This window comes from Pholcus phalangioides, unplaced genomic scaffold (genome assembly GCF_987345545.1).
Source record: "Pholcus phalangioides strain wild (caught in Gottingen) unplaced genomic scaffold, Ppha-v1.0 ptg000018l_1, whole genome shotgun sequence".
Classification (NCBI taxonomy): Eukaryota; Metazoa; Arthropoda; class Arachnida; order Araneae; family Pholcidae; genus Pholcus; species Pholcus phalangioides.
Window position 1 is genome coordinate 411,183 of NW_028301611.1, and position 17,269 is coordinate 428,451.

At 38.4% G+C, this 17,269-nt stretch overlaps 2 protein-coding genes across 2 annotated transcripts; one reads left to right on the top strand and one right to left on the bottom strand.

Annotated features, from left to right (window-relative positions):
• The first annotated feature begins 381 nt into the window (after positions 1-381).
• Positions 382-6,441, top strand: LOC149071488 (zonadhesin-like). The gene is made up of 2 exons (XM_089247739.1): positions 382-521; positions 6,144-6,441. Exons 1-2 carry the CDS (start codon positions 440-442, stop codon positions 6,356-6,358), a joined length of 297 nt encoding a protein of 98 aa, XP_089103865.1. The 5' UTR covers positions 382-439; the 3' UTR covers positions 6,359-6,441.
• A 4,291-nt stretch (positions 6,442-10,732) lies between these two features.
• LOC149071489 (chymotrypsin-elastase inhibitor ixodidin-like) lies at positions 10,733-13,894 on the bottom strand. The gene is made up of 2 exons (XM_089247654.1): positions 13,753-13,894; positions 10,733-11,098 (listed from the first exon to the last, which is right to left on the bottom strand). Exons 1-2 carry the CDS (start codon positions 13,832-13,834, stop codon positions 10,902-10,904), a joined length of 279 nt encoding a protein of 92 aa, XP_089103780.1. The 5' UTR covers positions 13,835-13,894; the 3' UTR covers positions 10,733-10,901.
• Positions 13,895-17,269: the final 3,375 nt, after the last annotated feature.

Here is a 17,269-nt window from a genome sequence, read left to right on the forward strand (position 1 = left end):
CAAATTCATGGCTACCGCAACTAGTGCCGACCCATCGGTGAGAAAACAAATAGAAACATGTTCCACGTGCCTACGAAATGACCATGATCTGTCGAAAATGATCAATTTATTTTATCAGGGGTTCCTCCCCCCCCCCCCTCCCTTATTTCCCTGAAATATCATTGACTGGATTCATAGGTATAGGATTTTGGATATATATAGGTGACGCACACACAAATTTTCTTTGTTCAGCAATATTTGGTGACGCACAAGATTCAAAATTCCAGAATCGATTGTGTGATTGAACAGCTTCAATTGTTTTCTGTTCGAGCAGCTGGAATTGTATTACTGCGTTTCGCATATTTGTCGGTGTGTGTATGACATTCGACATGTGTGACATTCGACATTCGAGTATTCCTAAGAGTTCCAATACCAATCAGCAACATCAAATACCGACGAGATGAATTGCAAGATAATTATTTTAGTCGCAATGCTTTGCTGCTTCTTCGGGAGTTCATTCGCTCGAAACAGCTACCCGATCCGTAAGTATATGCGATATTTTTATTATACCTTCATATCTTTAGAAGACTATCTTGTCAGCCCGCCGTTCCTTCCTCATCGGGCTGACTCTTACTTAATTAACTAAGTATTTAAACAATTATTACTTATCAAGAATTCGATAAACATGTTTCCGTAAATTGCGTTGTGTCTGACGTATAAAAACCTAATTAACATATAGTGACCCAGGGATTAAGCGCACGGAGGCAAGTTAAAGTATAAAAAAATTTCTGTATAATTTATAAATATCAATTACAATCATTAACCTCAAGAAAGATGGTATCCTATATCCATTTAAGAATATATATTACCATACCCGACAGGTGAGTCAAGGTATTATCTTATGCATCTGAGAACATGTGACCTTCTGATTATTTACTGGACATTCAGGTCACAGGAAAACTAGATAAGCGTACTCACCCCGGTCATCGTTGGTGATTTCCTTAGCATCCTAGGTGCTGCGGCTCCCGCACACAACGGCACTACTTAACCAAACCTCTGGCCATATGTTATACTAAAGACTAATGTGTAACATTACAGATATACTCTCATTGCCATATAAATTTGCAAGAAGTAATTGTCGGATTATAACAGAACTTGGCATGAAGATGCGTATCTTCTTCACCAAACACCAACTCTGGCCATATCGCTATATTGCAATTTATTGCCATTAGTGAGATGGGCTGGAAGCAAAGGCACTGTCTATCAGTGGTCGCCTCGAGTTCGTTAGGGAAAATATCTTATCGACATCCTCCCTTGGGTTCGAACCCGGGACCCTGACAACAACCTTCACGATGGTAGACGAGCATCTTACCACCTTGCCACTCGGGTGCGAAAAAGTGTATACCACACGGTACTCCGGACCTTTAATATTCCGCGACTTTCTACTATATATGGACAGTCTGACTCTTCCTCCGCAAAACCAATGCTCAACTCCCATAACTTTATTAAACCATCTGCTCTATCCAAACAAAATTCGAACTTACATCTCACTTTTTCTTTCTATCCCCCCCCCCATCCTCGGGCCTTCTGATTTTTACATCCTCTTCGGCTCCTCCTTAGAACCCAGGATTCGCTGCGTCTTGTAATTTTTCTTCCCGTGCTACATTTTAATTCGAGGCCTCAAGCAAGGGCAATTCGATTGGACTTTCGCGTGACCGTTCCTGAGAAGACCTGTGCTATTCATCCCTAATAAATTTCGCCCCTTCCTAAATAATCGAAACGCCTACGTGCACCGGTCACCTTCATATCAATACCTAAGGCGACCCCCATGCTACAATGCAGAGCGCAGGTGTTCTAATGGGCAATGTCGCTTTGTATTTATATTCCCTCTCTTACACCCATTTCTAAGCGAGCAATAACCTTACTATATTCGTTAATTTTAACATTTCATTATTCTCGATCTCCATAACTTCTCCACACCTACGCCTCAAGAATCGAATCTCATTCCGTGACAGCTCCTATTCACGTAGTTTAGAAAAACACCTTCCTCCTTTCACCAAGCCTTGAGCATGCCAGGTGACGGTTACACACCCGTGTGAAAGTCGCACCAACAGTTAGCTTAAGGGTAACCTAAGCATGGCGATTCGATCTCTTTCTAATATATATTCTCACTCTCTTCAATAACCTCTCTTACTTTTCAAGTTGTATTCAAATTGCATCTTCTTTTCAGTGAAGGTCCCGAATCTATTGACATCCACTATTCATGTATTTTCCATCTTACATTCTTATTTCACAGCTTCGTACCTTGACAGATGAATTGCGCTTCATCGGCAGTTGGCCTAAAGCACGATCTTCCTTTCTTACATAATCTTTTATCACTCGTGGCCGCCCTGCACACGCGTTCTTTACAACTACCAAAGCCAAGTTACAAAACACCAAGTCCCAATACCACACCTGTTACCCAGTCGCCTTCCAATTAATTTTTTAAATACAAAATAATTCTTAAACAATTTACCATTAAAATAAATTAACAATTTTAACTAATTACCTTTATATTCAAGTAATTACGAATTATTATGAGCGGAACGGACCCGCTCATACTATCTTACATACGTAAATAGGCTATAATAGTCATTCTAACGCAACAATTGTAAAGTTATGTTTCTGAAGACATGAATTAAATCTTTAACATTATTGCGATCATCAAGTCCGGTGGTTAACGAAGCCATACGGGCAGGAGTCTTCAACCTTTCAGACATTGCGGGCCAAATTAAAAATTTTCTATGAAGCTCGCGGGCCACTAATCCCATACCGTAGTATTTCCCGTTATTGCACATGGTCCCAATTTGAAATTATTTAAAATACTTTCATTTCCTCCGAAATTATTTCTTTCAAAAAATTTGAATTTTTATTTGTTTCGAAATAATTTATTTCACACATTCAGGTTTTTTTTTATTTCTTTAATTGATTTTGAAATTTGTCCCGATAATTCTGAAATTATCTTCCCCTTAATTTTTTTATTTTCATTAATTATGAAATTATTTCTTTCACAAATTCTTGATTCTTTCATGAATCAAGTCACTATCACTTTTAACAATTCTGAAATTACACTGAATAATTCTGAGATTATTTCTACCGGTAGTTCTGAAATTATTTCCATCAGTAGTTCTGTAGGTATTTTTTCATTAATTATAATTCATCATTATGGAATTATTCACCAATTATAATTCATCTTTATGGAATTATTCATCAATTATAATTCATCATTATGGAATTGTTCATCAATTATGGAATAATTTTTTTTTCAATAATTCTAAAATTATTTCTTTCATTAAAGCGTTTAACATTTGTGCAATTTCTGCAACTATGTATACCTTTTGGATGCCGAATTTTGCCTGTCGAAATCATAGTTCTCAAAAAGTGTTTCGGGTTCGGCTCTGGGTGCTCCGAATCCGTTACGGCGGCCCTTTTAATGTACCAAATGAACAGCATAACTATTGAATCTGGGAGGTATCTCTCATAGTTCTGAATACAGCAGTACCGATTTCAGTAGCCAGTGATTTTAACGATTTTTTTTGTATGTAATTTAATCTTTTTCATATGTTAAATAGCTATTTTTACAAACTGGTCAGCGGGCCACGGCAAAAAGCCCCGAGGCCGTGGGAATCAAGTTGAAGACCCCCTGTCATATGTTAAGTCACTAAAGCCTCGTTTATTTATATGGGAAAGAATTTTCACCATGACTGCTCCCCAAAAAGTCGTCAAGCGGGTGCTAAAACTCAGAATGTTACCGCAATGTGGCACCTCCTCCCCGACTCGCATCCGGGAACAATATTGTTGATTGCTGTTGATCAATCAAGATGTTGTTGATATTGTTGATATGCCTCTTGGCAGTCGAGTGGTTAGGTAGCTAGCTTCTCATTGTGCAGGTCTGGGTTCGAATCCCGGTTTGGGCGTGGATGTCTACTAACACTAACAAATTCTCTGGACAGATCGTGCCGATCCCTTGGGGATACGTGAAGATCACGTTGTTATTAAAAATTGTTGATCTGCACGAGAGGGTGGCTGTGCACACTCTTTATGACGTCACTTTAAGAAGTTTTCACAACAGATGGCGCCACAAGAACCAGCATTAAGTTTGTTCGATTCCTGCTTTCTTTGCTTCTGAATGGAATATAAGTAACATTCCCCCCTCTCCGGCACTTCACCGCATTTGAGCACACAATGCTATATTCAGAAAAATCACCAACGAAAAAATTCAAATACAAGGAAAATACGAAAACTCTTCTTTATGCATTTCAGAGGATAAATCTATCACGCTGACCGAGGATCCCACTTGGATTGATTACCAAATCTTAACTCGGTTGTTCGGCGGAAAGAAAAAAAACATACGTCTGTCCAATTCAAACGTCGTCGTGACCAAAATGAAGCTGAGCGCCTGCGTGCGAGTCTTTTCTAACGTTCTGATTAGCAGCTTGCGAACTGGAGATACAGTTTTAAAAATTGGTCTATTCGAATTTTCTTACAATTCCTGCTCGTAATGAACCTAAGAACCTGATGAACCTGCGATCGGTGCATGGTGTTGTTCACTAATCTATTTTTAAAGGCCCGAATATATGTGCCTTCGTAAAAGTCTAAATCAGTCGTGAACTTTACTTCGTGGAAAACTTCCGCTTCTTGAAATTTGAATCTATGGCCCTCTTGCCAGCAGTGAGCGACGATGGTCGATTTTTCACATTCTTGATTTTTTGAATTTGCTCATTTAATCTACTTTTTATAGTTCCGCTTGTCTGTTCTAATGGAATGTAATAAATGCCTCATTGTTTATTCTGTTGGGGGGGATTTGAAACTTAAGTTTTTAGTAAGCGCATCTATGATTGTTAGGTTAAACTTTTAAAGAATCGGTTTGATCTAGAGTCAGACTATATTGGATCGTATGGTACAACTACACTTTCTTTAAGTGGTCTCTGTATGATATTTTCCAAAGTAGTTCCTCTTGTAGGTTTCATGAATTTTCTACTCATTTCGTCAACGATTTTGGTGTCGAACCCTCTGTCTTTAGCAATCGCTCTGATGGTTTCTAACTCACGGTCCAGTGTGTTCTGATCTGAGCACATGTTAAATGCTCTCGATAAATAAGTACGAAATGTCGAGAGTTTCTGATGACGAGTTCTAAAACGAGGTGGTAGTGAGACCGAGAAAGGCTTACGATATACAGAAGTTTGGAAATGTGATTATTTCTGTTTAGTTACTAATACGTCCAAGAAAGAAAGTCCATTTTTAGTTTCAAATTCAGCTGTGAACTGAACGTGAGTGTCTGTCATTCATAACGAGTTACAACTGCTCTAAGTCATCTTTGGAATCGTCCTAATGCACAAAAGTACTGTATCATCCACATATCCAAAGATGACTTGCAACAATTTTTACTCGTTATGAATGACATAGACATTCACTTTCAGTTCACAGATGAATTAGAAACAATGGACTTTCTTTCTTGGACGTCGTAGTAACTAAACAGAAACCGCATTTTCCCACTTCTGTCTATCGGTCAGCTTTTCTCGGTCTCACGACTACCTTATTTTAGATCGTGCCATCAGAAACTCTCGGCATCTCGTACTTGTAGCGGGAGCATTAACTAGCCCGGCAAGCGGGGAGGGGAGAGGATCAGCACCTCTTACAGATAGAAGGCCTCCGCACTCTGTTTGTGACGTCAGTAAGTAGTCCATTTTCCCTCAGAATATTCAGGAAAAAAAAATTCCCTGCTCGAATCAGTATCATCGTTGTTAGGAAAAGAAATGATCGGGCTGCTCAGAATTGGTGATTTCTACGCCCCCACATCCAACCACTATGCGTTATTTGTGAGTCAATCAGGAAGATTGTACGCCGAAATAAGAAGAAACGAAATAGGTGTTTCGCAATGCGGCTAACTTGCCGAATGACGTTTATGGCAATCACTGCAGAGGCCTTCTATCTCTAGGAGGTGCTGAGAGGATACAATAATTATGTTTATTAGGTTTCAGTCCATCGGTTTTCATCCTATTATAGACTAATAACAATGATAACTCATCACAGGAATCATCTCTTTGTGCGAATTCGTTCGATGCGGATAATTTTGTTAATGATACTATTTCATTGTTATTATTATTATTATTTTTATTTACCAGAGCGGCCATGTCCAGCGAACAGCTATTATACTGAATGCGCAAGTAACTGTCCAAAGGAATGTGGTGCTACTTACGGAGGCTGGTGCGGGACATGTGAACCTGGTTGCCAATGCTATCGAGGTTACCTCCCTTATGAAAGATCTTGCTACGAAAAGAAATACTGCGCACCACAACAACAACATGCTGACTCCCCGGCGAACCAAAGCGGAAATTAGTTTCTTCAGAAATTTCGATGACGGAAAAAAACAAATAAATATGTAGAAAAACATATCATATGAAAATTAAAATGAGTCATAAATAACGCATTTAGACTCTTTTTTTTGTTTGTTTTGAATAGTTTTGAGATTGTGTTGCTTTGTATATCCGACTCCGCAAGACCGTCTTCATTATAGACCTGGGTTTGAATCTCAGCGTAGACATGAATGTTTGTAACTAGCTGACATTAGTGGTCATTTTACATCAAAGCCAAAGAAATAATTGCTTGAAAATAGGTAACTACTATATATGCAGATGTAGACTACACGCACCCATACATGCTCAACTGATGGCTCAAGAGCCGAATGTGCCCCTCCACCGGAATAGTGGCCTCAACAAGACTGGGGCTGATGGAGCACTAGCCCTGAGGATCGGGACAATTCTCATTATTTTTTTACTTTTCCACGCTATAAATTAACTATGGAAGGTCCCGTGAAAAGTCTGACTTGGGAGGGGGGAAGGAGGCCACATAACGTATCAGCCGAGGGGCCCTGCTCCAGGGTCGATCTTCAGCTATGGGTTTCGGGAATTTCAAATTGAATATCACTTGGCGATCAATTCCCACAACATAGTACCCAATTGCTAAAAATACCATTGTTTTCATATCACGAGGGATATTTTTCTTTACTGGCTGGTTATTGGGACCAACGCCAATTAACGATGAAAACATCAGCCAAATTTTAAGTGGGAATGGATTTGGTTTCTACCGGGCCGTCTTACATCAGCACATCGAGTTTTGGCCAGGAATGTCCGGCCTCGACGCGAATTGGCTGCACTTCGGGGCATTGACAGTAACATATGTCCGGGCCGCTTAATTACTTTGGGAACTGTGCCTCGGATCACTTAAGCAATATATGAATTTGCCGAGAGTAACTTGAGTGATGTAGAACTGCAATGAGGGCGGCTTAAGCACTCTAAAACTGTATCACATGTCACTTAAGGGAAATCTATAAATGTGTCATGGATCGCTTAAGTGATTTGTAAATGTGCCTCGGGTGAATTAAATGATTTATATATGCCACGGGCCTACTTCAGTGATCTGAAATGCACCACGGGCCACTTAAATGTTCAGTAATTGTGGCACGGTTCAGATCATATGAGTGATCTGGGAATGTGCCGCGGGTAACTTGAGTGATGTAGAGACGCACGGGGGGGGGGCTGCTTAAGTGCTCTAAAACTGTGCCATTTCACTCAAGGGAACTCTAAATGAGCCACGGATCACTTCTGGAACTGTGTCGCTCGCGGAGTCACTTAAGTGATCTGTGCCACGGGCCTACTTGAGGGATCTGAAAAATGTACCACGGGCCACTTATATGCCTGGAACTGTGCGGAGAGATTTTTTTCGAATGGGAGACCGGCTCACATTAGCACGTCGAAGCTGGAAAACAGCAGGAAACCAAACCTCAGCCGACCACGACTGTGCCGTCGAGTATTATCACACGCAAGTATAATCACACTTGTACTACAAGACGGTCTGACATGTAAAGAAATCTAAACACAAAGTATATGAATGTCACGACAGATGTCGTTTCCTTGCTCTTACGTGGCACGTGATCCCCGTATTCTCGTCGAAAATCATCGACATGGGGCTCAACGACCACTAACAAGAAAACGTTTCACCGTTGATGATAACGAAAGGAAGTATAGCCTACACCTTCCTGATTAATTCAGGGTATTTCTGAACCGCGTGCGTCCGATATAGACAGTAATTTCCGGTCTAGTGTCATTCACAGACGTCACGAGTGTCACTTGTCCTCCTTACGGGACACAATTTCTTTCCTTTCTCCCCCCAGAAGCATTAGTAATGGAGTTAGTCTGGAGTAGACGCAACAATGATGGCTTTATGAACCGGAAAAGTATACGATATTTTAACGATTTTGTCATATTTGGCTGAAGATTAGGGGTCATTCAAGTATTACGTCAGCATCGATGAGGGGTTGGGGGTTCTGATTTGCTGACTTTTGATTACAAGGGGAGTTTCGATGATTCTTACGTCATCAACCACCCTTTAGAAAAAATATGAAATATTCCTTAATGGTATCCTGAACTGTGGTATGTGGGCACCTGAACTAACAGTCTCCCTGTTGATAAGTCTCCTAGAGATCCACTTTAGTGATCTCTAAACGTTTCGTGGATCCTTCAAGTGATCTAGAAATGTGTTTGAGGGCCGCTCAAGTACTCTCGAACTGTGCCACGCATCATTCAAGCGATCCGTAATTATTATGATCACTTAAGTAATCCGCGAGATCTAGAAATGTGCTTCGGCCATTTGGGGAGAGGAATAAATTCCATTTTACTTAGGGATTATCATCGTATTATCACGGGAGTTCTTTTCGTAGCTGCGACCCAAAATCAATAAAACGATCAACTTCGCGACCCATGGGTTTAATTTAAATTTAAAAATGCTTGTTATATAGAAGTTTGGTGATCGCGTCGAATTTGGTGACACCAGTCAGTGGCGTCCCCCATTGATTTAGCCTGAGCACCGAATGGGACAGTGGTTCACACAAAATCATTGATAGCTTTTAGCAATTATGGAATTATTTCTTTGATTAATTGTGGAGTCATTTTGCCATTTGTTGTTCTGAAATCATTTTCCTCTTATTAATAAAACAGTCTAAAAAATTATTGAATCGGCTTGAATATTATTGAATCAGCAAATACATCTAGAGTAGCTCACACTTTACAGTGAATATAGTGCATTGGTTTTAGGAAGAGTATTACTGAAAAGGTATCTCTCGTAAGATCAGAAGAATTTCTAAAGCATTTTTAATGAATTGGTGCATGCCGGAAAGTGTTCGTGTATATGTGTTTCCCCTAATGTACTTGTGATACCAGAGTTATACACTTGTTTGGAACCCGAGAAGTGCAATTATGATTTCAATTAAGCTCGTGTGCTCCAAACCACCACCATCTACAGCAGAAGGCCTCCGCGCGAAGCTTTGGCGTCACTGAAGAAGTCCATTTCACCTGTAGCCATTGGATATAGCAGGCCGACGCATGCGATATCTTTACCGTTTTTTTTTTTGCAGTATATCCCATTACTATAAGTGAAATGGAATTCTTCAGTGATGTCACGAGCTTCGCGCGGAGGCTTTCTGCTATAAGGGGTCATTCAAGTATTACGTCAGCATCGAGGTGGGGGACGGGGTTTCGGATTTCCTGACTTTTGATGACAAGGGGGGAGGTTTGAAGGTTGCTTACGTGATCAACCAACCCTTTTTAAAGATATGAAATATTCTAAGCTGCTGACGAAATTTTCCTGAAAGTGGGGGGGTCAAAAATGGCTGAAAATCTGCTTACGTAATACTTGAATGGCCCCTAGACGGTGTTGGCTGAACGGGGCCGTACATGGACAGCCAGACCTAACTCAGGCCCACGGACGCCGGAACATATATGCTCATATTGCTCCAAAAAATTGTGACTACTGTTTAAACCATGTCTGTCGATACGGCCCTTACTGATCCGTGGCACATTAACAGATCACGTAATCGACCTACGGTGCTGTTCCAAATCACTTAAGTGGCCCACACTGTTCTGGAGGTTTAGTACCCTTGAGTAAAAGAATCCAGGGCCCTGACGTCATATACCTCGGAAGGTAAAATCTGGATGCACATGATGGTGTTTCCAAGTAGAATCCATGAATATTCGAGGCATTAAGGTATTTAGGGATCAACATGGAAGTAATTAACGCTTTTACGCCCGTTCCCAGTATCTCATCGGCAATGAAACATTCCGCGGGACCCCATTAACCGGAAAAGATCCATTAAAATATTTTCTCTTTTACGAGAATCTCACGAATGTATCTTCCCAATTTTAATTATTTTGCTGCATTCCTTAATGTCGCGATCATCAAAATATTACGGAGTCAACGTATTGTGAAGCTCTCTAAGATGAATTTCACTCCTCAAGGCTGTGTAAACTAATATACAGGGTGATAATAATTACAGTTCCCGCATCTCTGAATAGTTTTTCTTAAAAATTTAGAAAGTGGGGCTTTTTTACATTGCGTTGTCCGTTTTCCAAAAAAATGTGGGTTTGTCTCGGGTGCAAATGACAGGATATTGAAGTGATTTGGGGCTTTCACAGCCTTTGGCTCGCAAAATAACGGTAACTTATTTTCAAGCAATTATTTGGCTGGTTTTCATGTAAAATGACCGCAAATGTCAGCTTGTCACTTGGAAATTTTTCTTCAAACATTCAATCCATGCTGAGATTTTTTCCCCCAGGTCTATAATGAAGACGCGTCTGATTATCCGGATGTACAAGGCAACGCGATCTCAAAACCATTCCAAACAAACAAACAAAAATAAGAGTCGAAATACTTTCTTTATGACTCATTTGCATTTAATGTACTTATACATTAATAATTACATTATAACTCATTACATTTTAAATTTTATGTAATATATTTCTCTTCTGCATATTCATGAGAGTCACGCTTTATTATATATTTTTTTCGCCATCGAAATTTCTGATGAAATCAAATTCCGCGTTGGTTCGTTACTCGGGCACGATAATATCTCGTGGATAGCAGTACTCTTCTCTGTAGCAAGTTCTTCCATATGGGAGGTAACCTCGATTGCATTGGCAGCCACGCACACATATTGCAGGACACCCGCCTCCAGAAGAACCAAAACATTCCTTTGGACAGCGACTAGCACAATAAGTGTAATGACTGTTGTCTGGACATGGTGGCTCTAGTAGAAAAAAAAAATTAATTAATTATGATTATAAAAATAATGAAATAGTATAATTAACAAAATTATCCGAATCGAACGAATTCGCAGAGAGAATTATTCCTAAACACAATGACACCCTCCGCATTAGCCGGGATAACGGGAAACAGCGAGGGAGTCCAGCATGCCAGGAATACCCGTATTTTCCAGCATGCCGCGAAATTCGAGTCACAGATTCTGGTGAGTTCCTAAATATCTGGATAGGGCTGATTTCAACACTTAAGGGGGTTGGTGCAAGCAAATTTTCCAAAAAAACACATCTTCCAATCTTTCACTTCTCAAATGCTGTGAAATTTTCTGCGTCTGTGTTTAGATGAATATTTATATTTATACGTAATTATCATAATATAATTTACAAACGATGAAAATTAGAATTCGAACACAACTCGTTCAAATGTCTTGAAACTTTGTGTCTCTCTCAACACTATGGTGTTACATACTTTAACGCGAGGAATTTTTATTAAAATTATCTTAAAAAAACTTTAATGCCACAAAATATGGGCAAATTTTGATGCTTTTTTGAAAAAGTTGCATGTTGTTAAAATTCAGGAAAAACATAACCAACAATATTGAAATCCTAAAAGCTCGTATTGAGGACATCATAGTATATATAACATCTATATGAGCATGGTATATATAACATCTATATGAGCATGGTATATATAAAATCTATATGAGCATGGTATATATAATATCTATATGAGCATGGTATATATAATATCTATATGGGTATATATAACATCTATATGGGTATATATAACATCTATATGGGTATATATAACATCTATATGAGCATGGTATATATAACATCTATATGAGCATAGTATGTATAACATCTATATGAGCATAGTATATATAACAACTATATATAACATCATAGTGTTGAGAAATACAGTCAAGACATTTCAATGCTTGGTGTTCGAAAAAATGTTCCTCATCTAAGAAAAAACTTGGTGTTTTGAGGAAAACGCATTTTAGTGAAAAACATTAGCATGTGTAATGCTTGCCAGCAGTTGACATTAAAAATATTTTTACTACAGGTAGAAGAAAAACTTGAACACAGTTAGATGCAAAAAATTTCATAGTATTTATAAACTGTGAGAGAAATTGTGGAAAATGTGTTTTTGGAAAATTTGCGAGCACCAAAACCCCCCCCCCTTTAAATGCATTGCTTTGCATTATGCGCAAAGGGTCCTTTAACCATTTCAGTACCACATCATGAAAAAATGAAAAATTATTATCGTTTACACATTAAGTTGTAATTAAGGGCTAAAAAAAATTCTATTTATAAAAATTAGTTAGTATATAACGAATTGATTTTAACATGATACTTTAAAATAACGTCAGCGCACTCTAGTACGCTTACAATAAAAGATAAACCAATTCAAGTATGTTAAATAAATAATTACAGCTGAATGAATGAACACCAGGGTCTCTGCCACCGGACTTATCCCGTTGCCGAGATCTCTTCCAGCCCAGCTTCGTGGCAGAGTCTGGGACAACGTGAGTGTGTACACCTAACAGTCTGAGTGTGTAGCTAGTGTGGTGTATGATATTTCAGTGCTGCCATCTATACTTCAAATTGTGAGTGAAGTGTAATGATTGAATATTTGTAACGTTGTAGGCCTGTTGCTCTCTGTGGCGAGACTTTTTAACGGGGAGATCGGCTCGCAAATAATTACAGCTGCAGATTTATGCTGTTCACTTATTCTCATGGTTATTTATTCATTTCGCCACAAAGAAACGGATAATTTGTTTCGCACGTATTTGTAAAAAGGCACTTTGTGAGGGTGTAGAAAGCGAAAGAATATCATTGGGGCGAAACGCCTAACTGAATTGCATTAATTAGTATATATTAATTATGCATTTTTTATTGGCAAATAAATACCACAACGGTGATACTAACAACGTGGATTTGGGAAAATATGTCAAGAACAGCATAAATCCCGTGTTGCACTATGATGGTGGTCTACCTGCAGGTACAACGGCTATCCTTATAAAGATTTCTAATGATTTCGCTTAGTCTACAGATTGTCGTTACATTAAGATTTCATTTGTTAGTTCTACGAATAGAAAAATAAATCCGCACGTTCAAAGTATAATGGAATTACAATTCGGCATTGTTTAAATTCAATCACACCTCACCATATACAAACGGTACTCATAGGTACCGTTCACACACAAATTTTTTTTTAAAGTACATTTATGTGTAAGGCCGGTATTACACTATAAAAGTTCGATAAAATCCCTTTTATAAAACTTGAAAAATCTAACCAATAAGGTTATTGCCTACATTCTAGAAAATGTAACGTGTGACCTTATTGGCTGCATAATTTCAAGTTTTATAAAAGGACTTTTATCAAACTTTTACAGTGTAATACCAGCCTATGGCTTCATGGAAAGTTTTAATTTGGCCCGCAATGTGTCTGAAATGTTGAAGACCCCTGCAATATGTCTTCGTTAGCCACCGAATTTGGCGATCGCAATAATGTTAACAATTTAATGCATGTCTTTGGAAACATAACTTTAGAATTTTTGTATTAGAATGACCAAGCTTATTTACGTATGTAAGATAGTCTAAAGAGAGGAAGATAACAAAAATATCGTATACTTACGGATCGGGTAGATGTTTTGAGCGAATGAACTCCCAAAGTAGCAGCAAAGCATTGCGACTAAAACTATTATCTTGCAATTCATCTCGCCGGTATTTGATGTTGCTGATTGGTATTGGAACTCTTAGGAATACTCGAATGTCGAATGCCACACATATATATACACACACACCAACAAACATGCGAAACGCAGTAATACAATTCCAGCTGCCCGAACAGAAAACAATTGAAGCTGTACAATCACACAATCGATTCTGGAATTCTGAATCTTGTGCGTCACCAAATATTGCTGAACAAAGACAACGTGTCGGCTATCAATCTATAAATATCCCAAATGTCATACCTAAGAATCCACTCAATGACATTTCAGAGGATAGAAAAATAAATTGATCAGTTTTCACGGATCATGGTCATTTCATTCGCACGTGGACCAGGTTTCTATTTGTATTATGGCACTAGCTGCGGTAGCCATGTGCAGCAATTGTGAGATCATATTGGTACCATCTCTCTCTTTCACACACACGAGTCATAATCGTCCCGAACCCCCCACTGCAGATTCGGATAAAAGACCGAGTGGATATTTCGAACATTTTAAACTATCAAACGATCATACACTATCTATGCATTTATAATAACATGTCCTGTGTCCTGTTATAATAACATGTCACTGAAACTATAAATATGAGATTTGGTCAATAGTTTCGTTTCATGACGTAAAGACTCAATAAGGTTTCTTTTTTTTTAAATTCGACCGCTAAGGGGGTCAAAAGGGGAGGCGTTCAAAGATAACGTGTCGAAATCATGCCGAACAAGAACTACTGAAGCTGTAGTCATGACTAGGGCCCGGATTATATGCACTAAAATAGTGGAAAAATATGTTCTAAAACTATGCAAATAGGCAGTTAAAAATGCCAAAATATGCATTTAAAAATGCCAAAATTTGCATTAAAAACCCACAATATACACCAAAAAAATCATGAAAAAGTTAATTACCAAAAATTAGAAACTATGCATTTAAAAAGTCGCCATGCAAAAAAAAAAAGCAGATATGCCTATCTCTTACAGTGCGTATTCATTTACAAAAAATATCCCCCCACCTCCCCCCATATGCATATACTGCATATTCAAAAACTACGTATTTTTTATTTTTTAGGCAGTTTTAATTTCTAGTTTGTTGTAGCTGCTCAGCAACTAAATAACAGTAACAAGGGAATTTCAAGTTATTAACACTATTAATAATTACACTATTTCTAAAAAAAATTGAACGCTTTGGACATATCTCTAGAAATAGCGTTAAAAATAGAACAATTGGTCTTCGGCAAAATATGAACATTTCTATTAATTCACCAAGTATATGTATATATATATTTTTTCCATTTGCGGCAGAAAAACCGATGCTATAAGACTACAGTAAACCACCCGTGCCCCCCCCCCCCTAAGATGCAGTCACCCTTCTTTTACTGAAAAATAATATTTTCCGTTGTATAATAGAAGTATGCATTTCAAACCCCCTGATCAACGGTCAACCCTCTTTTACGAACGAATTTTTTTGTCCCGCCGGTGACCGCGAAAGAGATATTTTACTGTATTATTAAGAATATTTATTTGAAAAAAACTCTGATTACGCTTAAATAAAACTTCAAAAATATGCACTTATTCTGAAAATTCTTTGGATTTATGCATTTATGTGCATTAGTGGTAAAAAAGGGCCAAAATATGCAAATACGTATGCACATAATGCATTTGGGGCCGTTCAAGTATTACGTAAGCAAATTTTTAACCCCCCCCCCCTTGTCAGCAAAATTTTGTCATCAGCTCTGCCCCTCTGAATCCTAACTCATATTTTCATAAAGGGTGGTTGCTGACGTAAGCATCATCCGAACCCCCCCCCCCTTGTCATCAAAAGTTAGCGAATCGGTAAAACCCCTCCCCCCCATCAATGATGACATAATACTTTAACGGACCCTTTGCATATACTCCGGGCTCTAGTCATGACATTTGGTCAGTAGTTTCATTTTATGAATTAAAGAACCACTAAGAAAGAGTTTTTCGAAATTAGACCCCTAAGAGAGCCATGGGGTGGGGGGGGTTCAAAGGATATACAGTCGAATTCCGTTATAACGAACTCCCAGAAACCGGAGAAATCACTTCGTTATAACGACATTTCGTTATAAAGGAATTTCATATTGTTTGCTCTCTTCCTATGTAAACTTATTTGAGGGATTAGAAAAGTGTTCGTTATAACGAGATTTTCGCTATAACGGCATTCGTCAAAACAGGATTCGTCGACTGTATAGAGAAATCACGCCGGGTCGAAACCACTGGAGCTATGATTATGAAATTTGGTCAGTAGTTTTACTCGATGACGTAAAAACAATTTAAGAAGGGGATTTTTGAAATTCGGCCCCCAAGGTGGAGGGGGGGGGCGTGTTTCAAGGGGTATATAGCGAAATCATGCTGAACCGAAACTGCTGTAGCCATAATTATGAAATTTGGTCAGTAGTTTCAGTTTGTAATGTAGAGGCTCACTAAGAAGAGATATTTCAAAATTCAACGTCTCTAAGGGGGTCCTATGTGGGGGGGGGGGGGGGTTTCAAAGGTTATATGGCGCAATCACCACTGAGTCCAAACAGCAGAAGCTATAAATATGAAATTTGGTGAGTATTATATTTTACAATACAGAGAATCACTACCACGGGATTTCTTAAAATTTAACCCCTAACGTGGTGAAATGTGATATGAGAGGAAATCATTGGAGAACAATTTTGAGATGATCCTATTCACGCGGGCGAAGCCGCTGGTTACAGCTAGTATAGCCATAAGCCACTACGGAATTCAGAATTTCTAGAAATTTTTCGAATTTATAGAAAAATACTTCATGAATTGTTCTGAAATTTTGATCGCGAAAAACCGCATTCGTGCGCTCACGATTTCAACTGAAAAATTTTGTCACGAGTACATTTAGGGAACCAAGGAAAATAATTTAAAAACGAAAAAAAGAAAAAAAACCGGTTTTTGATCAACCCTGTATTGGTGAAAATTACTCGTATTTTCAAAAAGACATGAATGTTTCTTCTAAAAATGGTAATTTTCAACACACATGTTTTGCTTATTAGGGGCCGTTCAAGTATTACGTCATCATCGATGGGGGGGGGAGGGGGGTTTCGACCTGGTGGTCGAAAACTGAACTTTTTTCTCTCACGAATGGTCTCATTAAGCTCTCTAAATTCACTTTTGATGAAAATATAATTCTCAGAATTTATCCAAATTCATATTTGATGAAAAAATAGTTCTCAAAATTTATGCTAATTCACATTTGATGAAAATATAATTCTCAAAATTAATACAATTTCATATTTAACAAATTCCTAAAATTTTTTTAACAGCACCCTGTACATTTATAACAATTTGGCTCAAGGTAAATGTTGCTATTGAAAATTTCGAACACTAAGTGGAATTTTCAACCGGATTTCACGAAACTATCGGAAAACATTTGGCAACTTAAAAATATTGATACTAT